This window comes from Podarcis melisellensis, assembly GCF_964234715.1.
Source record: "Podarcis melisellensis genome assembly, chromosome: 12".
In the NCBI taxonomy this organism is placed as follows: domain Eukaryota; kingdom Metazoa; phylum Chordata; class Lepidosauria; order Squamata; family Lacertidae; genus Podarcis; species Podarcis melisellensis.
This window is the reverse complement of record NC_138544.1, coordinates 33,133,692-33,161,066: the sequence shown is the minus strand read 5'-3', so window position 1 is coordinate 33,161,066 and position 27,375 is coordinate 33,133,692. Positions and strand designations below refer to the sequence as shown.

General features: G+C 41.8%; 1 protein-coding gene across 8 annotated transcripts; it reads right to left on the bottom strand.

The window, feature by feature from the left end:
- Positions 1-671: 671 nt before the first annotated feature.
- SGCE (sarcoglycan epsilon) lies at positions 672-27,375 on the bottom strand. 8 transcript variants are annotated; one of them, XM_081931239.1, is made up of 13 exons: positions 27,204-27,375; positions 22,855-22,959; positions 16,505-16,627; positions 14,949-15,106; positions 11,975-12,047; positions 10,076-10,274; positions 7,756-7,918; positions 5,688-5,899; positions 4,776-4,802; positions 2,707-2,895; positions 2,358-2,401; positions 1,238-1,272; positions 672-950 (listed from the first exon to the last, which is right to left on the bottom strand). In XM_081931239.1, exons 1-13 carry the CDS (start codon positions 27,277-27,279, stop codon positions 900-902), a joined length of 1,455 nt encoding a protein of 484 aa, XP_081787365.1. In that variant the 5' UTR covers positions 27,280-27,375; the 3' UTR covers positions 672-899. The 8 variants fall into 8 exon arrangements, with proteins under 8 accessions (XP_081787365.1, XP_081787370.1, XP_081787366.1 ...); XM_081931244.1 differs by lacking the exon at positions 22,855-22,959 and adding an exon at positions 19,759-19,930 and having other exon boundaries at positions 27,204-27,319; XM_081931240.1 differs by lacking the exon at positions 4,776-4,802 and having other exon boundaries at positions 27,204-27,374.

Genomic DNA, 27,375 nt, shown 5'->3' with positions numbered 1-27,375 from the left:
AAGTGTATATGTGTGGTATTTTTTTCTAAGGAGTCTAATATTTGATTTGAATTCTGTATTCTAATTTGTGAGAATACTGAAATAATACAAACATTGGGGTTATGCAGAAAATTGCAGATGAGCTGTTAGGGGACGATCTTTAAGGATTGCAGTAACCAAAGGTTTCTGCCAGTAATTCACTTTTTGCCTGCCAACTTCTGAATGGCAGTGTAGCTACAGATTCCAAAATTCCTTACTCAGCAGACTATATTCTGATAGCACTTGAGTGCTCATTTTTCCCAGTTATTACCATAGGTAGAAATAAGTAAACCAACCACATAAGCATATAAAGGACTATTTTAGCATTATGTCAAGGTCACATTGTCTATTAATTCAAAGTCTATTTAGCATGCTTCTGCCATGATTTAAAATAAATATAACTACCTAACCCAGCAGTTCTCGACACAATAATAGCATGTATTGCACCAAGATTATTCTTTTTCCGAATAATTATTCAAAAATTACTCATGAGACTAACTAGCGATGTGAAGATCCAGAAGAAGAAGAAAAATTGAGGAAATCTCCCACCCCAAAATTTTTTCCCCCCTGTGGCCTTCATATCTCTTAAGTCCTAACATTTCTCTCCTTTGCATAGTATATACTACTTTATAATCCATGTAAGAAAGAGCCAATAGTTTAATATTTGTTTATTTTAAATATAACAAATATAAAAGTTACCATTTTATAAATTTGTTGAAAGTGTCCAAAGTACAAAAAAATACAGTAAATTTAGTAATATGTAAATGATTACCATCTGACACTGGAATATTTAACACGAGGCATGCATACGCCATCAGAAAAACTCAAGCATCACTGAAGCAGATAAGGAAATAAAAGATGATATTGGCTGTTTTATTTAATTACAAATTAATCGCCTCTGTAAGTTTTCTTTCCTCAGGTATACCATTTACCTGTGAATGACAATTCACAAAAAGGTGTTAGAAAGTCAACATGGTTTTAATTTTACAGTTAGAAAATTGCAAGTCAGCTTCATTCACCTTTAAATAAGAATCCTTACACAATAACTTCATAGATCACTTTCATCTGCTATGCAAATCTTAGGGTGCCTAATCTTTTGGGAGAGTGACCACCCAAATCAAATCTAGAATCAACATGTACAGTTCATAGTAAAATGTGCTTCATTGTATCATTTGGTTTTCCAACAGCAAGAAAGCAGAATACTGTATGTAATACTTGCCTCTAATCTTTGGAACGTTGTCATACGAAATTCTCCTTTAGTCCCCGAAAGCAGTAATAAAAAACAAAACTTTTGAAAACAAGTCCCCTCAAAGTGGATTCCTGTACAGGTCACCCAACACCTTGAGAAGTGTGCTCATATTTTCCCCATTGCAGCAAAAACAACAAGGGGCCTTGTGGTACTTGAAAGACTAACAAATACTATGCAGCATAAGGCGCTGAGGCCAAGAGGCCATCAGATGCATGAATGGATAGCTCAAGTTGTTAGCTACACATTGCCTTTGATGCATTGACTCAAGTCTACAAAAACTTATGCTAAGTTTCCCCAAAACTCACTGCCGACTTTGTTCTATTTGAATGATTCTCTGATTAACCTTGATTTTGCTGTTTTATTTTATGGTTATGCAAACCAGCAAGAATTCTATAAATTTCGGCATAACACAGCTTGATACACTAATAACTAAAACCCTGTTCAGTCATTCAGAGAACCCATGAGAGCGAAAAGGGGTTGGGAGTATGTATGCTATCCCAAACTTTAATTGTTTTTATTTTATATGTGACAGAAGAAACACTCATCTTCAACCGATGCAGCTCACTTGAGTTGAGGGACTTGGGAGCAACTAAGAAATAATTGGGCTGCGCAAGGAATAATTAGACCCATTCATAGCACATTTCCCAAGGAAAAAAATGAGAAAAGGGGGGTTTCAGGCAGGACAGGATTGTTTTAACGAACTCTGGCTTGGGGAGCGCAAAACAGCATGTTGGGAGGGGGGGAAGCAAGGCAAGGCAAGGGGGGTTGTTCTGTCTGGCAAGCTGATACCCATTGATACGTTTGCCATTCATTTCCATGGAAGTGATATTGATTGGAGATTTCAGTTCACTCTTTTCCGTTTCAACTATTGCATCTCACAGATGCCATCTAAATTTTGTTAATTCTTACTCTTATGGCCTATGCAATACAAAGCTTTCTCACCCAATGCTCACCCCTCTGCTATTAACTTTGGGAAACCAGGCCCCCGCAAAATGCGGAAGGGAACAAGAACGCTGAGATGAGTTTGTGAGCAGTTGTTGATAACTAGGTCATATTCTGCCTTTTCAAGAAATAATTTTTAAAAAGTCACCTTCCGTTTGCTGCTGCGGAATCTGAGTCTGATGTGGCAGGTTCCTACAAATAATAATAATAATAATAATAATAATAATAATAATAATAATAATAACAACAACAATAATAATAAAGCCTCTTTAAAACGATTATATGCTATTATGAACTCTAAACAGTAAAAGCCTCCCAGGCTTCTACTTAGGGAAAGGGTTGTTACTGGAATGTGTAACCAGAGCTTTGCTATTTAAATGCAAGAGCCAAATCATCCTATAGAGTGAGATGGCAACAGCACCACCACCATGGAAGAAATCAGCAGAATCACCACAAAACTCAAATTCACAGTGTTAGGCACCAAGAGTGATACTTACTGCTGTGTTTGCATCAGTGGCATGCTAGTGTTGTCATAGCTGTCGGGGTGAACCGGTGGCACAATCTCCCCAGTGACTGGGTGAAACACAGGCAGCGTTGAGAGAGGCCAGGCTATCTCTCTGTTTTTGGACATCTCCCGAAGTTCTTTGGTGGATTTCTGAATGGCACTGTGGTGGACCAGCTGGATGCTAGATCAAAAGGAAAAAACATTTCCCCCCATATTTAATAGAATTGCTAGCATTGTGGAAATAAAGAGTACAAACATATACAGACATTTAAAGCCACTTGATAGATTACCACAACATCGGTGTAAACGACAAGGTTTATAAATAGCATATACTGGATTTTTTAAAAATTGGAAATTACTTGGAAATTGGAAAACCCAAGTTTTCCCTGTGCTTTCAGCAGGAATATCTGGGCACAAGCTGGATGCATAACTGCAATTAATGTGCCTAATTTCTTCTGAGTAACAGCTGGGGGAGGGGGAGACCAGAACCAGGCCTGTGATCCAAAGACATTGTTAACCCATTTTTCCACCATCATGGTCCCAATAACACACCTCTCTCTCTCTCTCTCTCTCTCTCTCTCTCTCTCTCTCTCTCTCACACACACACACACACACACACACACACACATATGCTTTAAGAATGTAAGAGCCTCCTGCATCAAGGCAGTGGTCTTTTTAGATGCCAGCAAGAAACCCTCAAGAAAAGCAGCCTCCACTCCTGTGGTTTCTAGAAACTGCTTTGCCCTTCGGGAGGGAAGCTTCCATTGGTATCTATGCCAGCTTCTCTCCTGGGAAGAACAGCACCTTCAAGGAGGGGGCGCCAATTTTCATTGGGACCGCAGAGAAAGCAACTGACTGTTATTTAGAAGCCAATAAGGTACAAGGTGTATTTGATTCAATCAGGCATCCAACATTATGTCTTCTTTGACCTTGGCTGCACTGGGATAAGCCTTGGCCACCTCTAGGTCGCCCACTGGCCTTGCATTGACCTATGCCCTCAACCAGAGGGTTCTCAACCCACTACTGTTAGGCCCTTTTGATTAGGGCTGGATTTAACGAGTAGAGTAACAAGGGTTTGGCCTAGGGCCTGTGATCTTCACAAGGTGTCACTGGCTTTGATTATGATGCTGGTGCTGAAGGTTGGGTGGATCTATGAAGTGGTCCACTGTGGCCCACAGGCCTCATTAGGCCCAGCACGGGTCCCACAAATCACGCCCCTGACAGCTGATCAGCACCAGGCCCAGTGGGGTGGGCGAAGGGCAGGAGGCCGATTTGGCCTCAAGCTTAGATTCTTGCCCTGTGTATTTTTGGTACCTTCTTTTGGTTTTGGGTGTTGTCATTTTACTTTTTATTAGAGCTAGGGATTTCAAAAGCGGGAAGCGGCCTGGGACTCTGGACCTCTGAGAGGGCCTATTCAGCACCAAGAGGGCACCTCCTTAGGATCACGGTTGCAGTAGTGGAGCTCGCCTTCTCTGTTTTCAAAGAGGTTTCAGGGAGCTGCCAATCAGCTGCTGGTTGGTTCCAGCAAGTACATCTTCAAAGGTTGCTACAACCTCTGATCAGCTGTTAGGTGATTGACAAGTGGGTGGTCCCGCCCACCTGTCAACATTGGACCGCTCCTGTTCTAAAGTATGATGAGCTTTTCAGCATTCTGTTCCATGTAACCAAGTGCAGATGTTAATGCTTTTTATTTGGTATGTTTTAGAGCTTGGCTTCTTGTGGTTAGCTAACAATTATTAATAGAAGTCTCACTTTAAAAAGCAGTTTTATGGAGTATAATTTTTGGGTTACCTTATAGAAGTTGACAGTAATATCACAAACCACGAACCTCAAAACTGAATAATCATATTCTGATTCTGGCCTCTTTTATTATGAGCTTTTAAACCCTTTTTATTTTGACCTACTCAGTTTCTCAGGATTCTACATTTTTCAAAGCAGCCTCCACAAAGATGAAGAACAAGTTAAGGAGAATGAGGATGGTATACATGTATGAAGCATGAGAAGCTACTGGGAAATGAAAATTAAGTGATGGGAGAAAAAAACAGGAAAGAAGACACTTACTCTGGTGTTTGCATGTTTCTCTTTTCCCTAAAAATAAAACAAAAGTTATGAATTAAATAATAGCATTGATATTTGGAACATTAAATCTAACTGCCGATGGAAATAAGTCATGGCATGGAAATGCTGGTCCTGTTGCAATGGATCATGATCTCAAGAAGATGCAGGTGTGTGCAGATGGGAGCTATACATGCAACTGGAGTTGCCTTTGGAGATTTGTTTCTGCAGCTCTAATAGCCGAAGAGGCAAGCTGCATTTTGGAGGGTTGCCTCTTCAGCAGTGAGAGGAGCAATGGCAAACGTTCAAAGAAAGAGTTGGCTGCACATCAAGTTCCTTTTTCTGCACATTCATTTGGATCATGACCATTTGGTGCAACTTGGAAGCATTTGCCACAGGGTTTATGAGGAGGCATGGATGAAGAAAGCACATAAAGAGATGGGATAGATGAAAGACATGTACACAGAGAAATGAATATGCACGTTAAAAGGACAGGTGCGGGACTAAAATGTTCCCAGAACAGGTGCATGTAAAATGGAAGAAATTGTGTTGCTTGCTGCTTTTTATTTTTTCAAAAAATGCTTTTGGCTTTTATAATCCTAAATTCAGTTCACAATCTTAATAAGGTTTATTTTAATTGTTAGACACTATGTTTACCTTTAATTAGCTTCAAATTACTGTCAGGTTAAATAGTTTTGTGAATGGGTTGCTCAGTTTTTGAATTTTTAAAAATAAATAAAATTTCTCATTCCAAAGTTAACAAGTAGCTGTAATTTGATTTTATTGCATGTTTTAGAAAAGGCTAAAAACGGACTGTGTTTTTTATGAACTGAATCAAGTTCATCTACTGTTTATTTGTCATGTACCTTATAAACTCACACAATTATAAAATACTTATTAATGTTTCAAAGTACTCACACGCCTTCCCTTCGGCAGCACATAATATAAGCAAGGATTAGAAAAAGCACCAGGGCTATTGCGGAGGGCACTGCCAATGTAATGAGGAAGTCTGAATAATAGTCTCTGCTTTTCAGGCTTTCAGAAGGTGGCTTATACTCGCCACCATCTGGTAAGATCCCTTCTCCACGGACCACTTCTTGATAGGTGGAAACGTGCTGTGTTTTGTCAACCTGATACCAAACAGACAAAATATATTTTAGACAGTAAAACCTTGGGAGAAAAAATGGGGATCATAAACCATCAAGCAGTACCACTGAGCATTCATTACAGCAGAGTTTAAGCAACAGCCCTCCAGAATGATAATTTCTTTTTTAAGGAAAATTTGTACCACACATTGTCTGTATAGAAATCTGGTTGTAAAAATCAAGACACTTTCTTCACTTTCTGTTCAAAGTACATCATGCATTAGCTAGAGAACCCTGCCTGAGAACTGAGACCTTCCACAGAGACCCTTCTTGCTGGACCTTCAGGAATTCATAAGAGGACAAGTCATTAGAGGGCCTTCTCTGTGTTGGCTACCTCTCCACTTCTGGAATTTCCTCCCACAGGAGATTTGTAGGGTTGTGTTTAAGACACCAGTTAAAAATAACAATAATCAGGCCATTGAGCCCTTTTTGGCGTTTCGGCAGCAACGAGTCGTGTGTTGTTGTTTCACTGTACTCCCGATCTCCTTAGGTAGAAAAGCCAGGCTATACTGTATATAGTTTTAAGTAAACAATCAAGCAGTCATTGATCGACAGAAGATGAGATGACACAAAACCACTGCTAGAGGTTTACGTAGCATTGCTTTACTGCTGGGATGGGGAACTCCTAAGAATATCTGGAGGGTCGCGACTCTGCTAGTCCTTGACCATTAGCCCTGTAGCTAGGGCTGATGGGAGTTGGGAGTCCCAACAATATATGAAATATTTGTATATTTACTGGGGAATAAATCCAATTGAAATCAATGGGACTGTGAATACTTAGGATTCTGTGCTTTGAGGAAAGTATCTCCTTGAGCAAGGCTTACAAAGCAAGTGCCATAGTTTGAAGAGTTACTAACTAGTTATACCTTAACTCTAATTCTTCAGCAATGTCAAGTAGCATAATTCTTTCATAGTATAAGGCATCTTTCTATCAGAGAATCATAGAGCTGGAAGGAACCCTGAGGATCATCTAGTCCAACCCCCTGCAATGCAAGAATATGCTTTTGTCCCATATGAGGATTGAACCTGCAACCTTGGCATTATCAGCACCAACCATGCTCTAACCAAATGAGCTATGTTCCTAAGTCAGACAGTTGGTCCATTTAGTTCACTGTACTAACAGATGAACGGGATGCGGGTGGCGCTGTGGGTTAAACAGAAAGCCTAGGACTTGCCGATCAGAAGGTCAGCGGTTCGAATCCCCTGCTCCTGCCAACCTAGCAGTTTGAAAGCGTGTCAAAGTGCAGGTAGATAAATAGGTACCGCTCTGGTGGGAAGGTAAACGGTGTTTCCGTGCGCTGCTCTGGTTCTCCGGAAGCAGCTTAGTCATCCTGGCCACATGACCCGGAAGCTGTACGCCGGCTCCCTCAGCCAATAAAGCAAGATGAGCGCCGCAACCCCAGAGTCAGTCACGACTGGACCTAATGGTCGGGGTCCCTTTACCTTACTGACAGTTGATAGTTCATATTCCTCAATGGGTACTCTTAAACAGGGATGGCTAAGTTGTGACCCTCTAAAAGTTGTTGGACTACAACTTTCATTATCCTGATCCACTGCCCATCCTGGCTGGGGCTGATGGGAGTTAGGCTCCCACAACATTTTGAGGGTACCTAGTTCCCCATCTCTGGTTTAACAAACTAGGTTTTCTTCAGGCGCTGGACAGCATTTAGTGACAGGGGCAAATGGGCTTCTCTAGGGAGGGCATTCCAGAGCATCAGCTCATGTCCATCCCATGAACCTCAGAAGGTTAAAAAGAAATCTACATAATCTGTCCTCCAGAAGATTATTTTAAAGACTCATTGGCTATGTGTGTTCTGCAATGCTGCCAGCCAGCAACTCACCAAGGAGATTTTACACCAGTCTATTTGAAACTGGGTACGGAACTTTTTATCACAGGTTATTAAAGGCTCCATTTCTTGACTGCATCTCAGCTGATTTTGTGGGTTTTCAACTTCCCGTAAGCAGGAGGAGAATGTAGCATCTGCACCAACCATAACATAGACACTGCAAAGAAATGTTGACAGTTTTAGGATGGTCACAGATAAATTTTCAATCAATGGGTTGGATCCAAATGTCCGTGAATGGAAAGAGCTTCTCACTGTTTCCACTTGGCTCTCTATTGCACAGTTCATTTGCAGATTATGCACAGTTCAAAAGCAGACAACATGAAAGCTGGCAGCAAACTACAGCATGTGCTTTATGATTCTCTGAATGCGTCACCAAAGAACTGTATCCAGGTCAGTACCAAAATTCAGTTTCTCCAGGATAATCTGGGGTTCTACATTACTGCCCTCTCAAAACACCTTGTCCACAAATGAAATATGGGAAATAAATCTGTATATATTTAGATTCAGTGAACCCAAACAGGACTTCAAAATCAGACATAGCACGGGCTCCTTCAATACAGAGACATTACACCTTGTAAAAGGGAGCCTTTTGAAAAGGCAATAAGCAATGGCCAAAACCCTTATTAAGCTTAACCGGGCAAGATCAACAAGCGACCCCTTGCTTAGCAAAATGTCCAAAGGATCCTGTTTATATCTTCATGGTTGAATAAAACTTGACCACCAGAGGGCACTGAGTCCGCCCCCCCCCCTCTGAGAAACCACAGAACTAGCAGAGTCTCAGTCAGATTAGATTGCATGCGAGCAACTTTGCCTGCAGAGCGCCCCAAGCAAAGCAACACTGGACAACTGCAGTGATCCTCAACCCAGGGAAGGAGACAAGGCTGAAAAGGTATCTTTGTTACTCGGGAAAGCTCTCTGGATGGCACTGAGAGGATGCAATGGTAGCAAATTCCCCACTGCCATGGCAGAGTCTATCAAACAACCACTAAGCTGTGCCTCGTTGGAGTCTGTCTGAAGCACTTCTAGTGCACTGACCATTTCCTAGCCAGTTTCATCAACCTCAACTGCATTAAGCCACAGTGTGGTATAGCTGCACCCTTCACAAACCATGCACTCGGGAGCAATGGCAGGCTGAGATATTGGACCCAACCCCACAGGTTAAAATTTGACCAAGATAAGTATGTAGTTCTGTATTTAGGTACAACCCCCCCCCAAAAAAAAAATCCCAAAGCTCCAAGTAAAGGCTGGGACTGGGTGGCGGCAAGCAGAACCTGGCTTTGCAGCAGCATGAGTAGAAAGGATCTCGTTTGATCACAAGCTGAACATGAGCCAGCAGCACTATGCAGCTGCTTTAAAATCTAACTCAACCTTCAGCTACCTTACCAGAAGCATCGTCTCTAAATTATGAGACATAATAATCCCACTTCATTCTGTGCTAGCCAAGCCACATCAGGAGTACTGGGTCTGGATTAGGGTGGCGCTGAGGTCTAAACCACTGAGCCTCTTGGGCTTGCCAATAGGAAGGTCAGCAGTTCAAATCCCCACGACAGTGTGAGCTCCGGTTTCTCTTTCCCAGCTCCTGCCAACCTAGCAGTTCAAAAGCACACCAGTGCAAGTTGATAAATAGGTACCACTGTGGTGGGAAGGTAAGTGGCGTTTCTGTGCACTCTGGCTTCCATCACGGTGTCCCATTGCGCCAGAAGCAGTGTAGTCCTTCTGGCCACATGACCCAGAAAGCTGTCTGTGGATAAACGCCAGCTCCCTCAGCCTGAAGCAAGATGAGCGCTGTACCCCATAGTTGCTTTTGGCTGGACTTAACCATCCAGGGGTCTTTTACCTTTTACCTTTACTGGGTCTGGAAACTAAGCCCTATGAGCAATGGCTCATAGGACTAGAATCAATGAGTGGAAATTGCAAGGAAGCAGATATTATCTTGGCTGAATTCAGGAAGCACTCTGTTCAGTTTTCCTGGCATTTTCTTACCTGATAAAAGCCTGTTCTGGAAAACCAGCAGAACCTAACAGAAGTGTACCGCTCATTTCTATTATTTGCTTTCCAAAAAATAATAATTGTGCGCAAGCCCATTAACCCAGATGTGACCCCCCCCCCACAGCTGCCATTTTGTGTTATGCCACAAACTCACACAGCAGCCATTTGGTGACTTGAATGAATGGCACTTGCTCAAAATTCCAAATACGTTCACTAGCCCAGAAAGATTGGCAACCCCTGCTTTAAGATTCTTTACTGCTTTTGTTGCAAGCTACATTCTAAAATATCTGGAATGCTAGAAGAAATATAATGAAAACTTGCTTACCCTTCTTTCATGTCATTAATAGGAAGTGGGACTCTGCCTCCCCTATCAAGAGCTGAGGTGATGTTTATGGCATTCAGTTTCTCCGGCTGCCAAACATTTTTCACCGCTCCAAGGAAGTCTCCAAGAACCTCACTTGCCAACATTTCCTCTACATTCATATTTTTAATGAAGAACTCTGCTTGATATGGTAAAGGAAAATCTAATTGCAAAGAGAACATTAATTATGCCTTAGGTTTGTCTTTTTACAAAATTACAAAGAAGGCAGAATAATAAATCAGAAATACAGCACTGTCATTTTCTAAATATAACCGAGTGTGAAGCAATCCAAGATCCTTTATAAATCTAAGGCTTGCAAAGCAACTTCCACAAATGCTCAAGAGACATCCAGTCTCTTAACCACAGATACAAGACGGCTGGTTGCACGATCTCTGTACTAAACCACTGGCTTGAATTTGGTTGCTTGAAGGATGGGGGAGAAGCTCAACTCAGTCCACATTTAAAGGAGCACCTACTTAATCACACTTTCTGAAACAACACTGTCAGGGAACTGCCATTGGTTCAGGAGGGAGAGAGGAAAAGCCGAATGGAGTACAGATAGCCTCCAAGGATCGTGGGAAGCAGCTCCTCCTCAACGGAGGAGAGTAACCATGCCTCCAGCGGAGAGGAGCTGCAGGGCTTGGAGGATGTGAGGCAGTGCCAGGACACCTTGCCTGGGCAAAGCGGGGAGGAGTGGGGTCCTCCATTACCCACACCCTCCTTGCGCAGTAGGCTTCCGCGCAGAGAGGGGAAGGGCAGACTGGGCATCAAGAAACTACTTTGCTGGGGCAAGTTTATGAGCAGTGAATGAGCCAGCCATAGGAGAGTGGCGCTCTGGACAGACAAAGTTTATTTTTGCAGCTAAAGCAAGGCTTTACAGCCAAGCAGGCAGGTATTTGCCTGCTTGCTCTCGAGCAACCACTTGGAACCTTTACAAACACATACACACAAAACACAACCATCCTTTGAAATTCACATTTCTCCAAATTTTGCAATGCAGTTATCCAGACAAGGGATGTGTACACAACTGCACATACTAGGGTAAAGTGTGCATGAAAATAGAATACAAAATTGCATTATATGAGGGAAAATTGCTTTTCAAAAATGGGTATATGGGGAGGGGGGGAATGCCCTAATACACTGGTGAATTTTCCTAAGGTCTTTTTAAAATAAATAGATCACAAACTGATGTGGGAAAGTGGAGAACAGAACTTAAGAATGAAAAAATGAGAAATGGAAATTGGAGGATTTGCCCATCCCGAGGCTGATCATGTCAGCACCTAAGACTCGTGTAGTTTCTTGTTCCCCTGCCTTATGCACTCCAGTTCTCTCCCTCGCTTGCTGGTTTGCACAAACCACAGTTTGCCTACAAACTGAGATCAGAAATTCGCATCATTCACACTATGGTTTCTCGTTCTGACTTGAGGCAAACCATGGTGATGATCACTCTAAGAAAAGTAAGGGACTGAAAAGTAAGGGAATGAGCACTTAAGTCTTGGCATAAATGGCTCACAATGTGTGAACTGAACTACTATGTCATTCCGATATCTAAAATTTTCTAGAAGCTGGGTGAGGCTCCTAAGCCACCGCTTGGCTCTCCCTGTAATCCACAGTAACAGACCAGATGCACTTTTCAAGTACACACTCTTTTTAAAAATATAAATGCAAACATTTCAAAATATTTATAATAGAATGAAGGAGAGTTCTCTAACAGAGGTGGCTTGGAAATAACAAAATAAAATACAATTAACTAAATACAGCAAAGCTTGGCATACCTCTTTCCTATCCTTTTGCCATTTATTTATTCTATAATAATCTCCTAATGGTGTAATACTATGTATCAATGCAATCTAAAATGCTTACCTTCTGCTGCCATTATATTAATAATCAAATTATGCCTGGCCGTCTCAAAAGTGCGCCTGTTATAAGCAGTGATCTAATAAAGAAGAAACATAGACCAGAAACTTGTTACTATATTTCCAAAAACTATTATCAGTTGAGCACGGAAAACTTGCATCTAGCTCGACAATTCTATATATGGTTATTCAACAATGCTGTGAAAAGCCAGCGTTAGATGGCAAGAAACCTGGGCAGTGGTTGGGCCCCTCAAGCTTTTTGTGGAAGGACAAAAGGGGAGAAGGGAAAACACATTATACCTTAAAAAAGGGGGGGGGGAGAGCATACATTATGTGAGAGCTAGCCAAATAACAGCAAATGGACGAAAACTAGTGAGAAGGCTCTTAGGCCCACCCGTAAAATTAAGCATATGAGCAGCTATGAGAAACAGGGCCTTCCAAGTGAAAGCCCCTTGGTTATGTTATCCCCCCCAAGTGATTTGCATAAGGCCTCATCAGAACAAGCTTTAAAATGGGCTCCAAAAACCCCCACTAGTTTTTGGCAACTTCTTAATGAATTTCTATTGTTGATAACTTGAATGTTTTTAATTGCTTTTAGTTACATTTATAACACTGTATTGCTGGCCTGTGGACTGTTTTAGGGTGCTACGTTACAATATTCCTTTTACTGAAACATGGACACTGTGTTCCTGGGATCCCAAGTGTGGTGCCCATGGGGACCACAGGACCCTCAGACACTTCTGCCACTGACTAAGGCTCCCTGCCCTTCCCAATTTTGTTTTGCTTTTTTAAAATTAGTCAATAGATTTTTGTTTCTAGCCAACAGCCATCACAATACAATATATAAGTACAAATCATGCAACTACAGAATGAAAGACATTACATGCACCAGACCAAGACAAATCTACAATTTCCAGAATTTAAAACATTTCTTCTGGAATGCTTATTATTAGGTTTGTTTGTTGTTGTTGTTTTGGTGGTTTGGTTCAGGGTGTTGCCTGCTTTTTTTGTCTATACGTTGTTGTTGTTGTTGTCTATATGTTATTTGTTTTTAGAGGGTGCATATATTTTGCATGGACTTTTTTTGGGGGGGGAGTGTTCTGAGCATTGCTGGGTTTTCTTCTGAGAAATGACTATTTTGTGATACCCGCATCAGTTTCTTAGTCTTCCAAATGTGCCAAAAAGGTTAGGGACCTCTGCTGAATTATGCAGTTGTTTTCACGTGAAGGCACCTAGGGAAGGCTTTGCCCTAAAAAGTGGCCTAGAAATATACAAAACAAACCAACATGCCCAACCTGATTCTGAGCCAGTCAGTCAAGTTTTGTCAGTAAACTGGGACAGAATTAGAAGACTTCCAAGATTCCATTTCACCACCAAAGATTTTAAGGAGCACATCCATGTCAATAAAGGGTAAATAAGTTGCACTCCAGATGCACCCAGCAGACCACTGCTGTAAATAGATGCTCTGAACTCACAGGGTTCCTTACGTGTCACAAAGGTGCATCTTTGGACCCAAGGTAGGAGACAACTGATCTAGAAGGTGAATGATTGTCCCTAGGAATGGGTGACATTTGTCATTTCATTTCCATGGAGCTTTCTAAGTTTTTCACCTGGTCTCAGAAATCCATAGAAACATCACTAAAGATGTAATCCTATCCCCACTTCCCTGGGCGTAAGCCCCACCTAACTCTATAGGACTTCACTTCTAGGATGGGACATATCTAGGTTCATGCTGTAAATTTCCAGCTACCCTTGTTTTTACAAACTGCTAGCATAAATCAGATGTACAGTACACCTACACATAGATCCTCTCCATTGCTTTCAACTTGATATGCATACAGGTACAGATGCTGTTCATTCTTTTCAATGGGTTACATGTACAATTGCATATCTGAATGCAGCTGCTGTTCCCTTGTTCTCAATATGAGAACATATTTTACATACACGACCACATTTCTATAGCTCTGCCTACCTTGTGCAAAAGTTTGCAATTCCAGGTGCCAAGCACACACACTCTCCAATAAAAGGTGAACTCTGCAGCCTTATCTGGCCATTCTTAGCTCCTGTGGTCAAAAACACAGAATGTGCAAGGACACACGAAGGAGCTCCACCCTGGCATCATGGGCTCTTCTCCAAAGTCCTCGTGTACAGAGCAAATATTCCACAGGGAGATGGCTTTCACATGCACAGTTGTTCCAGAGGAGCCTTTTTGTGTACTCCTAAACCTTTTTCTGGGGAAAAAGCACTGATTACCGTATTGGCCCGAATATAAGCCGCACCTGAATATAAGCTGCACCTTTAAAATTCGGGGGGGGGGAGGAAAAGGACAATACCCAAATGTAAGCTGCTCCCTTAAAGTTACGCAGGCACTCACACCCGTTCCGTTTCACCGTATGTCCGCTTCTGCAGAGATATCATAAAAGCCATTTTTGCTAAGGTTGCAAATTTAAGCCGCACTTTAACTTTTCAGTCGGAATTTGGGGGGGAAAGTGAGGCTTATATTCAGGCCAATACGGCATATGCATGAAAGTTTCCTTACAACAACTGCTTGTGCTGTATGTGCAGATATCAGAGGAGGAATGCAATGTCAGAGTGCGGCTACTCAGCGGGTCCCACTCCTTGACCCTGTGCTGTTGAACACTCAAAAAAGGGATGGGATTAACGACTGGTACAAGGTCACGGCCAGGTCATAAAATCCTGGGATCTCTTTCAGGCTGCCTAAAGGCCAAGTGCTGTGACGCTTTGAAATCATTGGTTTATTGTGGCATTAGATTTCATAAGCAGCTTAATTCACCAAATATATGAAGCTGGCAGAAGGAAGACATGAAAACAATGAAATTGGATGTTTGATTTTTTTTTTTTATAAAAAATTATTTGGCGATCAGGCTGTGTTTTTTTAATTATCATCAAGGGACGTTATCATACAACACATAGTTATCCATGACAACATGTCTAGATAAAATATTTTGCAGCAAACCTACCTCAATGACAGACGGTCTTCCCACATTGTCTATTGTCGGTGACCCATACAAGACTCCATCGCTGTAGGGTGTTCTCTGGATGTATCGTAGCCAACCAGGTCTGTCAGGGTAACCCATTAGGTTTGTGTTAAAAGTTATAGGATCATTGTTCATCTCGCCTGGATAAACAGGACATCCAATTTAAAATACAGTGTCACCAAGTGAACAGCACAGTATTTTCATGCAATGCAAATGACAAAGCAGGAGACTGCAAGGTGTCAATAATTCTTGTTCTTGGTAGTCCGCTATGATCATGAAAGAATCATAATTCTGCATTTACACTCTGTAAGTCAAACTGATAGGTTTTGCATTTTAGTTCAAAAACACCCATAAAGATGCACTAACCCAAACCAGCCATGATGGAAATCCTGGCTCCTGAGACTGCAAACATCTGCATAAATTTCAGTGTGATGTGCAGTGCAGTCCTCTGCCTATTTACTCAGACGTAAATATCTGTGTATCAACTCTACTATTTGCAGAGGGCTCTAGAGTTGGTCTATTATCTCCCATCCACTTCTCCTAGGTAGGTGCAGATTGCAGCTTAGCTAAAGGGAGTTGTACAGTAAAGAGTTTGTTCTGCTGCTGGCTTGAGAGCTATATGACATACCAAGCAAAAGAAAAACAAGTAGAATTAATCACATACTTTCTTCGTTTACAGAACTGCCAAAATATATTTAAAGTATTTTGTTAAACTGGACTAAAATTGTCCCAGATTTATTTCATGGAAGCCAGATGACTGTCTACAGCTGTAGATTGTGCCCTACATTGCATTTAAAAAATGCAGAAAAACAGCACTGAACTCAAGAAATGGGTTTCTTTAATTGCTATATTAAAGAAACTATAATTTCAGGCCAAAATAGAGGCAATGCGAAACACAACAGTTGCAATCACCTCTGTTTGTTTAATAAACACAAAAAACCCAAACAAAAAAACAGTAAGCGTGGAGGATTTCTGCTGGGACTGCAGCACAAATGGGGTAAAGATTTAACCCAGGCACCCCCAAACTCGGCCCTCCAGATGTTTTGAGACTACAATTCCCATCATCCCTGACCACTGGTCCTGTTAGCTAGGGATGATGGGAGTTGTAGTCCCAAAACATCTGGAGGGCCGAGTTTGGGGGTGTGTGCCTGATTTAACCCTTTCCTCCCTTGTAATGCTGCTGCTGAAAATTGATACATGCATGGCCCAAATGCTCCTACAAGGTCTGGGAGGGAAGTCTCCACTGGTGCCAATGGAAGCTGCTTTCTTGGGACTAATAATAGCAGCTCCAGTAGCACGGGGGCCGGGTTTGTGTGCCACAGTGAAAAGGAGAGGCTGTTGCAAGGTGGTATTTGGTCCCAGGCGTGGGACTCCCCACCCCTGATGTACAGGATTGCCTTGCACACCCGCCTGCTCCACCATTGCGTGTTCTCTCTCTCTCTCTCTCTCTCTCTCTCTCTCTCTCTCTGCAAATGCGAAGTAATTAGGGTTATTTAATGACTCTGAAACATATTTATAAAACTGTAAGCATTTCTTACCAGGCTTTGGATAAGGAGGAAACTCCCCTTTAAAATATTCCCTCTCCAAGACGTGGACAAACAGAACTCCAGCGGAAGGGTACACCGTATGATCGGAGTGCACCTTCGAGAGGATTGTGTACACTGGGAAAGGAGGAGCAGAGAGAAGAGACAGGGTATGAAAAAGTAGGACACATTCAAAATGCCGCAAGTCATTTTTGGGAAAAGGGAAGCAGAAAAGGATATCCCTATTAATGACAAGTTAAGAAGTGGACGAGGACGACAGAAGACACGCAAAGCAATGCTTCTTCTTTCTTATGTATGCTAACAACTCCTATGCAGGCGTAGGCAGCAATCAAAATTCAACCATTTAGCATGTCGCTGACAAAGGAGGAATTATTCTGCTTTGTCCTTTTGAGTATTGTAAGGAATTATAATTTGTATCAGTTAACTATGCATTGTAGAAGGTGGTGGGTTTTGTTTTTATTTTTGCATATTTTGATAAAAAAGAAGTTGAACAACAGGTATCGCCTTACAGTCTACTTGAAAGCAAATCCTATCGATTCCAATAGGAATTACTTCCATGCTTAGGAAAGCAGCGTTAAGAAGTTAAAATTAAATAACAAACAAAAGCGTGACGAAAGGCGTTTCAGTATTATAATGAATGGCTATAAATAATCTATTTGCTCTATTAGGGTCCCCATTGTTGCTCTCTTCTCCATCCATGGAGGAATATTTTCTCAATGACCTAGTTCACACATCACAGTAAACAATATTTAACAACCAATTGTTTGATGTAATTGCACCATGATTTCTTGCTCCATATCTCCCCTGCTCCTGTTGCATGGCTAGGAAACAAGCAAAAAGTCGAGTGCCAAGGGCCTTCTAGTGGTTCCCTCACTGTGAGGTTACATGGAACCAGGAAGAGGGCCTTCTCAGTAGTGGCCCCCGCCCTGTGGAACGCCCTCCCGTCAGATGTCAAAGAAATAAACAACTATCCGACTTTTAGAAGACATCTGAAGGCAGCACTGTTTAGGGAAGTTTTTAATGTTTGAAGTTTTATTCTGTTTTAAATGTTCTGTTGAAAGCTGCCCAGAGTAGCTGGGGAAACCCAGCCAGATGGGCGGGGTAGAAATAATAAATTATTATATAAATTATTATAAAGTCTCATTTGTCATGATGTCCAAACACAGGGTCATGGTTTCTTTCTCTCCAAATGAGCCATGAACAAGTAACTAAGGTTTGTTCTTGGCTTACTGCCCATGGTTTGTTTGGGGAAAGCAAATGCTAAGTGCGGGTTTGCACATCACAACAATGTCAGACTTTGGCTTATATTCTGGCAACACAGCAGCTGTAGGTACAGAGCAGGAATTTTTCAGCAAGGTGCACCAGCATGCTGTGTGTTTACATTGAACCATAGTTTAACTATGGTTTAAATGTGACATGCAGACTTTGCATGTTTAGGTACAGTTCCTGCCGCTGGCAAATTGGCCAGCAGCAGTCGGCACAATTAAAACGGTGACTGGAAGGGGGGGAAACACAGCGAATTATATGCACCAAGCTGCCTTGAATGCCTACTTCTGAATCAGGACCAGTTGAATAACCTCCAAGCACACCTTTACATGGGCGTAGCCAGGATTTCTTTGGGGGGACAGGCCTTTTGTTGGGGAGGGCAGAACCTCAGTTTGCTATTTTATTGATTTAAAAAGTTAAAAGGTCCAATAGTGCTATTTGCATTACATCCTTAACTGTGTCATACCATCATCTAAAATATTATTAACTAGAATCCTTTTAATAATATTTTAGGCATTTATCGGAAGAGCAGAAGAGGGAGCAAGATATGGGATCTCTTTTCATATGGGCATCAATCAGGCAGCAGAAAACACACATCCAGCTGTGTCTGTGTAGTTTTACATAAATGAATCTGTAAATGCAAAATGAGATGCTTGGTTGTTGTTGTTTTTTAAAAAAGGAGCATCCTTCTCTCTAAGCTGGTTACTGCCAACTTTTGTTTAACTTTTGGCGCCAACTAAAACATACCCCTTCGCTCTGGCCTTCTGCAGCAGTTTGATGTTTACTGATAAATGATGGGACTGCCTGGAAGAGTTTTAAGACACCTTCAAATTTTGCATATGCTGGTTTTAATTGTGATGTTTCATCTGAGTTTGCGGTTTTCGTCTTCTGAGACTGATACTGTAACACACCTTGGGAATCTTAATCTTAATGTATTTACATGTACCTCAAGGAAAAAAGGGCCCAGGGTGTAAAAAAAATATACAATCACAGATGATTAAAAAACTAATTCAGATACAAATATAAATACATTACATTTGAGTGGGTACTTTATTCAAGTCACAGTAATGACTTGGAATGCCTACAATCTGTGCCTATATCAGTACTCAACACACTTGACTTCAATGTTTTGTTTGTCTTTGTATAAATAAGGATGATATATCCCATATTTTAGAGCTACTGATTTTCTCATAATAATGGAGGAGGGCAAGGGCTTCCAAAAGTTCATCACTGAAAGCTGCTATCAAGTGGCACAAGTAGCATTCACAACTACTATTACAATTAGGTTATCGCTTTCAACAAGTCTTTCCTATCTGGAAAATACATATTTCCTATTCTTTGTGTCCTTAGGAGACACACAACTGAACTTCTCCAGTTATCCTTTCACTGAATAAATGCATACACTGATTGGGCTCACGAGAGAATGTGTGATGTCTAAATTCAGTAATGTTCATTATTCATTGAATATGAAACTCAAGATTTTTTTCCAGGGGGAATGCGGGTTCCTATTTAAGATTCCATACCCATTGTAACCCAGAATTCCTTGCTGTTTGGTGTATCAACAAAAGTGGCACCAATAGTTAGGGAGATTTCTAATCATCTAGGTCATGTTGATCATTCAGGAAACCTTAGGCTACCCCGTCATCCTCATCAAAATTAAAATTCAGTTTAAACGCAAAAGTGAAAAAGACAGTCGGGCCTTTCTGTGATCATGTCAAGCGATTAAATTGCAGAATGTTTTAAATGAATCATATGATGCAATTTGGGCATGCTGGAGACTGTTCAGCCCTTTGACATGCTGATAAATTGAATGTGAACATTTTACCAGCATTTGTGCGCACCTATCAAGAAGCATCACTGAATTGTCCCACATCACTTGATAGAATAGATTGGCCCCAATACTCCCTTCGTAAAACTGTAGCAAGGAGACCTTAGCTAACACTGGGAAATGAAGGCCTCACTACAACTGTGGCATTTCTCACTTCTAGCAAGCAAACTCTTTGAATCAGCTGTTTCTCCTCCTGCTGGAGCAGAGCTCTGGAACGGCACAAAGGGAATGAAGTTCGCAATGCCTTCTAGCTTCCAGCTGGAGTAACCCTTCACTTCTGCAACCAGAGCAGCAGAAACCTCTCCAGAACAGGATGGCCACAAGGTCTGAAACAGAACAGCAAACAGACGGCAATCTGCAGGCTTCTCAGACCATCTTGCAGTGTAGACCCTCCTCTGATCAAACATCCACTGGTGCATATGCAAGGGAAGTACAGTACCGGTAATAAAAATAAATAAAAATAAAGCCCAAATGTATCCCCAAAAGGGGCTTGTGCCCTTCAGTTAACGGATTATAATTCTAGAACCCAAGGTCATCCAATGAAGCTGAATTTTGGAAGATTTAGAGCAGATAAAAGGAAGTACTTCTCCACACTGCACAGTGGTACCTCGGGTTAAGTACTTAATTCATTCCGGAGGTCCGTTCTTAACCTGAAACTGTTCTTAACCTGAAGCACCACTTTAGCTAATGGGGCCTCCTGCTGCCGCTGCGCCGCCAGAGCACGATTTCTGTTCTCATCCTGAGGCAAAGTTCTTAACCTGAGGTACTATTTCTGGGTTAGCGGAGTCTGTAACCTGAAGCGTATGTAACCTGAAGCGAATGTAACCCGAGGTACCACTGTACTTTGGTTCTCAAACTTAATCTGTTCTGGGAGTCCATTCCGACTCCAGAAACCGTTCAAAAACCAAAGCATGGCTTCCGATTGGCTGCAGGAGCTTCTTGCACTCAAGCGGAAGCCATGTCGGCCGTCCGGCTTCCGCAAAACATTCGCAAACTGGAACGCTTACTTCCAGGTTTGTGGCGTTTGGGAGCCAATTTGTTTGGGAGCCAAGCCGTTCGAGAACCAAGGTACCACTGTACTGTGAAAATCACTACCACAGTATGTAGCAAGAGCCACCAACTTAGATGTCTGGTGGGGAGGGGGGAGGATTTGGCGGACCCATGGCGGCCGAGGCTATCAATGGCTACTTATCACATTGGGTATGTACTACTATCAGGATCAGAGGCAACATGCCTTTGAATACCAGTCACTGGATAACAACAGTTGGAAAGAACTATTGTCCTCCTCATGCCCTGCTTGTAGGCTATCCATGGTCATCTGGATGACAACTGTGAGAGCAGGATGCTGGACTAGATGGACCTTCGTGAGATCTAGCAGGGCTCTTCCTATGGTGACAAACCAATGTTTTTCCCTGCTTCTCCACTTGGGAATCTATCTATCTATCTATCTATCTATCTATCTATCTATCTATCAGTGCAAATATACACTCTTCCCAATTCTTTGAGGACACTCGCTGTCCTTCACAGTACCTGCTCACAAATACAATATTGCCACATTTGTCTATGGACTTTTGCTGGTGTGATACTCCCCAAGCTGTTATTGGCCAAATGTTGCATCTCCTACTGTGCCATATATTTCAATGCTGCTCCACTTCAACAGCCAGCAGTCTAAGTGGGCACAGGTGCAAGAGGAAACCCATGACTGATTCAGTGGTATGCTATGTTCAGACTTCCACTAAAAACCGAGAGATAAGAGGCCTGCCACCTGTTAAAAGAGTTTTGACTGGGAAAACCACCAGAACCGATTCTCATCCCACTCGTAACAAAATTAAAAAAGGAATACAATGCCAAATTGCCATGAATCATTTGATATACCGGTAACTACTACAAAGATGTCAAAAGTCACTAACTCTCATGGTGCTTTTCTTGTAACATTTGTGTAGCAAATGTTTACTTGTTCTTTGCCTTGGCCACAAGTCATGCAACTTACATGTTCTTAACTCAGTGTTTCCCAACCTTGTGCCTCCAGCTGTTTTTGAACTACAACTCCCATCATCCCTGACTAGCAAGACCAGTGGCAAGGGATGATGGGAATTGTAGTCCAAAAACAGCTGGAGGCACAAGGTTGGGAAACACTGTCTTAACTTGTGAGATTTTGACTTTATGAGGTTGAAATCTGGCTGGTTGAGCTTGGTGTTAAGCTCTTTTTGCATAGGGTTTTTCCAGCCTAGAAAGAGCTTTAAGAGCTCTGCCTTGTTTAGTGGGTTCTGGGAGTCAGTGGCTTATCATGTACTGCTGGTGCCTGGGACAGGTGTACATGCACCCTGGGGTGGTGTGCGCGCCCCAGAGAAAGAGGCTTGGAGGGTGAGCAGAGCCTGCACCCAGCTTTTGCCACCGATGCCCCTGGAGTGACTGCACAGCACCCCTGCCTACCCATGGCCCTCGGTGGGTGCAACAACTAATTGATGCACCATCGCATAACCACCCTAAAACAAAGCAAATGAATGCTAAACCATCAATGGATGTCTTATAATCTCGCTGAAAACACTCTGCAAACAAATCAGGATGAATACTCAAACAGGTCTGAATTCCTGCTACTGGTTCTGTAGTCCTTGGGTTATTTTTTTAAAAATGGATTGTTTTCATACATATATATTTGGTATTGTTTAATCTTGGTTTGCTGCTGCCTTGAATATGAAAAAGAAAGCTTGAGTTTTCACATTATTGTATTTAATGTTTCAAATAAATAAAATTAAAAATACTCTTAGACACCTAAAAAAGCAAAACAAAAAAACCTCCAAAACCCTGATGTGACAATTTTGCATTAAATGGAAGTATTTAGCTACCTCTTTTCTCCAAGCGTCCTGACATTTTTAAAACCGTGCGCAATAAATTATGCCAATTGCTACAAACAAGTAATAAAAACGACACATTTATTATGATAAAGAGATTATTATTGCACTTAGCAGATTGCAGATGTGTTTTAAGGAGACACCAACAACAAGAAATTCACAATATTTTATCCAGAACCATTATTTTGGGAAAAGGAATCCACATAGTATAACTGAAAATTTAGTTGAAAACAAAAGATTAGAAGGAGGAATTCTTAAAGCTTAGAAGATTAGAACATTATATAATTGCCATTTATTTCCACATCATGTTATTAGTGAAATACACACCACTAATACATCAAATCTAATATACCAGGGGGAGGTTGATTAATCCCAAATATTTTTCAACCTAAACTCACCATTCTTCTCAGCAGCCTTTATGCTGCTGCTAACATAACTGATGACGTGTTTGGTCTTCCATTTAACTGTTCCAATTATGCCACCAGCAGAGTGCAAGAAAAAAGCTTTCCAAAATAAAACAGATGCAAGGCAAACTGGATTAATATCATGTCAACAGTTTCTCAGAAATCAAAAGCCACCAGTTAGAATATAATTTGCTTTGAAATACCGTACTCTGCACGTACTAATCAGGAAGGAATGGACTGAGGGAAGTTATTTTTTATGGACAATTCTGCATTTGTACTCACCCTAATTAGGAATGTACTTCTCCAGAAGTACAATCTGGGCGAAAGCAGCAGATCAAACACAACAAGTTTAATGCATATATTTTTCCCTTTAAAAAATGTTTTTTGTACTTTCATTTTCCTACTCATATTGAAATACTGCCCCTCAATGAAGCCAAACTTATCGATTCACAAAATGTTTAGGGGTATGTGTCCCCCTGCATCCCCCCAGAAAAAAGCACTCAATATATTGATAAATGACACATAACATAAAATCTTGACCTGAAGAATGGCTGTTGATAAGTCTTCTGTAGCAAAAACCACAAAGAGTCATGTGGAACTCTAAAGACTAACAACAACTTCATAGCCTTATATAAGTAGTGTAAAACACTACAGGCCACTACAGACAACAGGCCACTTCACCAGATGCAGGTAAGTTACAGGAAAGTACTTTTCCGAGTTTCTGCTGTGTACTGACTTAAAACACAATTTTCCTTTCCCCCGTTGCGTTTCAAATCACATTTGTACATTGTTGTACGCATCAGTACACTTGGATATGTTTCCAAGTTGTTTGCTGTCTGTCCACACACACCAGTGGGGGTGTGGATGTCTTCACGTGTCATAAGTTTTCAAATCTAATCAAAGGGGGTTTAGGGGGAAACACCTCAAAACGAAGCATTTCCTCAGAAAACTACAGAGTAGATGTGGACTGTGTATAATGTTGTGCTTCACAAACCAGCAGTGGGAGTGCACTGGGTGCAAAGCAAACGCGAAGGTGTGTACACAGCAGTCATTTCCCTCTGAAGTCTTCCTTCTGATTTCAATTTTACAATCTTCCCCAAACCATGTGTGTAGGTTTATACCCAGTGCTTTTTTTTCTAAAAAAAATGTTTAGGGGTACTCTCATTTTGAGTCAAGAAAATCACCACTTTATAGTTCAAATTGGGGGATATAAAAACAGTAAATGGACAAAAGTATAAAGATTCACAAAACGTTTAGGGGTATGCGTAACCCTGCGTCCCCCCAGAAAAAGCACTGTTTATACCTTATAACTCAGGTTAATATTTCATGCATCTAATGAAGTGGACTGTAGTCTGTGAAAGCTTATGCCATATCAATTATGTTATTCTTTAAGGGGGTCAGAATACTTTTTTTATTTATATCTAAATATATGCAGGCATCACATAATATGATAATCTCACATTCAAGTGCTGCAGAATACAGTATCATATACAACTTGCCCCACACAGTTTATGTACTTAAATGACAAGAGTGCTTTCCAAATCTTGTCTTCCACATGTATTTAACTAACCACATATTTCTCCCTATAATCCAGTTAACCCTACAGTTCATAACTTCTTGAACATTCCACTCCAACTATCATTTACCCTTGTCTCCAGGAATCCAGACCTTTCATATGCAGTGTGATTTGAAATTATGCAAGAAGCTCTTGATACTAAACACTACATCAGTTACGTTTCTTTAGACATTATTGGATTTTAGTGCAAATGCACTGAATTCTCAATATAGTCCTGTGATTTAGAGCAGGCATTTTTACAGTGCTTTATTTTTCTGCAGAAAGAAATTATATTTCATATGTTTATTAGCAGTAATGCCCAGATGTCAATTGTAAATTCAATATATGGCAAACTTAATTTTACTAAATACAGTATAAGAAAAATAAACATCATAAATTAGCTCCTGTATTGGGCATCAGAAAATTATCTGATAAAAATTATCCTAATCCATTAGAAAAAAATCCAGATCAAAATTTTGCAGGAAAAAAACACATCACTGGAATATGCTAGGTTGATACTGAAAAGGGAAAGTCCTATACTAAGCAGATTCCTTGTTCAATTGACATTTCTGTTTATATGAACACATGGACAGAAGATCAAAGCCATTGACTCCTACATCAACTTCGAAATATTCAGCCTGTGTTCAGCCTAAGATCTGAACACAGCCTGATGACATACAATCACAGTGTCCTTGCCAGGGCACTGGACTTTGGAAGCACCAACAATCAGTTGATTATTGGTGCTTGCAAAAGGGCTCTGCCTTTTCCCACAGTGGTTTGATTTCAAATTGTGCAAGCAAAGGAAACTGGGTCACCTGATGTCACTGTTATATCAAGTGACTGTCAGGTGGGCATTCGCACCCAACTGTCAAAGTTGGCCTGCAGTGGGTGGGGAAAACCATACCATCCAGATCCAGTTCCCCCACCCTTGAAGTAAGCTCTCACCATACAAAGAGGGATCCAGTACAAATGATCTTCTGTGGTTCCAGAGATGGGGAAGGAGCCATAGTTATATAGTTCTGGTTCCCACCAAGCCTTAGTGCAACCTGACACCTACATGGCACCTAAGCAGCCTACTTTGAATGCTTGTCACCTCCTCTCCCATTCTATCTCAAAGGGCTGTAACCAGATGCAGCCATCACTCCTTTAGTATCAGCAAACTTTTCTTCCTCCATCCCACCTACTTTGTTTACTACCTAACCCAATTAAGAGTTCTGGAGAACTTGAGAGTTTGCACACTATTTTGAGATTGTTTAGTTGGCCCAGCAAAGGTACTACTTCAATAGGGAATTTGTATGTGAAGACAATATAATATGTTTAGGTTGCAATTATCTGTGCCTTCTTATTCACCACAGACAAGTGGAAACATTAAGCTCAGTGGCAGACACATGTCATGTACGTAAAAGGACCCAGGTTCTATCCCTGATATTTCCAGGCACAGCTGGCAAATGCTTCTATCTGAAATTCTGGAGAGCTGTAATGTAGACAATACTGTCTGAGACATGGTGGACCTATGCTCTGACTTCAAATAAGGCAGCCTTCTATGTTTTTCTAATCTGAAGAAATAGAAAATCAGTTGCAAAGTACAGGTTTCCCCACTTTTTTTTCTATCCTTGGAGTATTTGATCCCGTGTGCCCTTAACATTCTCCTCATAATTCTGAAGGCAAGCCCTTTCTCAGTAACAAATATTCACAATGCAACATGGAGTACAAGTACCTGCAAACATCACTAGTCAAGCAAAAAGGCAAATACTGAAATACAGTATGTTTCCAACCTACTGTTAAAACACCAGCTACCCAGTGAGATACTTTGCTTTTATGGTATACTGCATGTTTCTTCTTGTGCATTAATATACCTCATCATGCCTTCATTTGCTCTGAAGATTATTTCCTATGCCCTAGTTTGCCCAGGCAAGCATTTAAGTATGTTCTCCTCTCCTGGTAAATAGGATTCTCACTCTGCTATTTGCCCAAGCTTCCCCAGCTGGTGTAATCCTAAGGGTGAAATAAATGGCTGTGATTCCAAGCCCTGGGCCAACACACACACAAACAAGCACACAGCTGGTGGGTGGTCTGCAGTAGAGGAATGTGTCTTACATTAACCATCATCTACAGTCCTTCAGTATGATCTAAATCTAAGCCGGCACACAGCGTACTAATGTTCTACTACATGTTATCTCCTCATTCTAAATACTTGCCTCTGAAATGGAACAGAGGGGTGTTTGGGGGGGGATTACTTCTGTCCATATATTTATAAATGGATCCTTCTAAACTGGATGCTCAGGTCAAAATATTCTACATGCAACCATCAGGATCACAGTGTCACTTAATTTACATCCCCGCATCCCATCCCACCCAAATTTTCGACCCATTTCATTTATCCTTCGAAATTCCACTTGTGCCTGTGTGGAAATCCAAAAATTTATCCGGGGGGGGGAGTTGGGTTGGGATGTGGTTTTTTTTGGGAGGGGGACACACACGCTGCGTCCAGCCATGGAAGCAATAATGAACATGCCCTTGTTTTTCAGATCCTATGCCTCCAGCCCTCCCGGCCCTTTTCCTCTCTGCAGAAGGTTCAGAAATTTCCACCATTGCCTCGGCGGCCGGGAATGGGGCGAGAACCCCGGACTGAGGCCGCCGGGAGAGGAGCCGGGGAGCCGCCGCCGCCGCCGCTTGGCCCCGGGGCGGAGTCGCGGGCTCCGGAGCAGGCCGTAGCCAGGGAATGCGCAGCCCGGGCGGGAAGGGCGCCGCTTGCCGCTCGGGGAAGGGGGCTCTCGCAGAGACCAACCTGTCAGCAGGAGGGTGGTGAGGGCGGCTCCGCTGCGCCTGTTGTGCGACCACGACCCCGCTCCGTAGCGCGCCATGGCTCGCTCCGTCGGCTTCTGCTGCTGCTGCTGCTGCTGCTGCTGCCGCCAAACAGGACCATCGCCGCCACCAGCATCCCTCCCTCCTCCTCCTCC

What these genes read in the sequence shown, in the direction of transcription:
- SGCE (XM_081931238.1), bottom strand. Translation starts at nt 20,023, where the DNA reads ATGCACCAGTGGATGTTTGATCAGAGGAGGGTCTACACTGCAAGATGG. An exon ending in TCCTCCTTATCCAAAGCCTG is followed by an intron (nt 15,107 to 16,504) that starts GTAAGAAATGCT and finishes CTGTTTATCCAG; the next exon opens with GCGAGATGAACAATGATCCT. An exon ending in GAAGACCGTCTGTCATTGAG is followed by an intron (nt 12,048 to 14,948) that starts GTAGGTTTGCTG and finishes CTTCTTTATTAG; the next exon opens with ATCACTGCTTATAACAGGCG.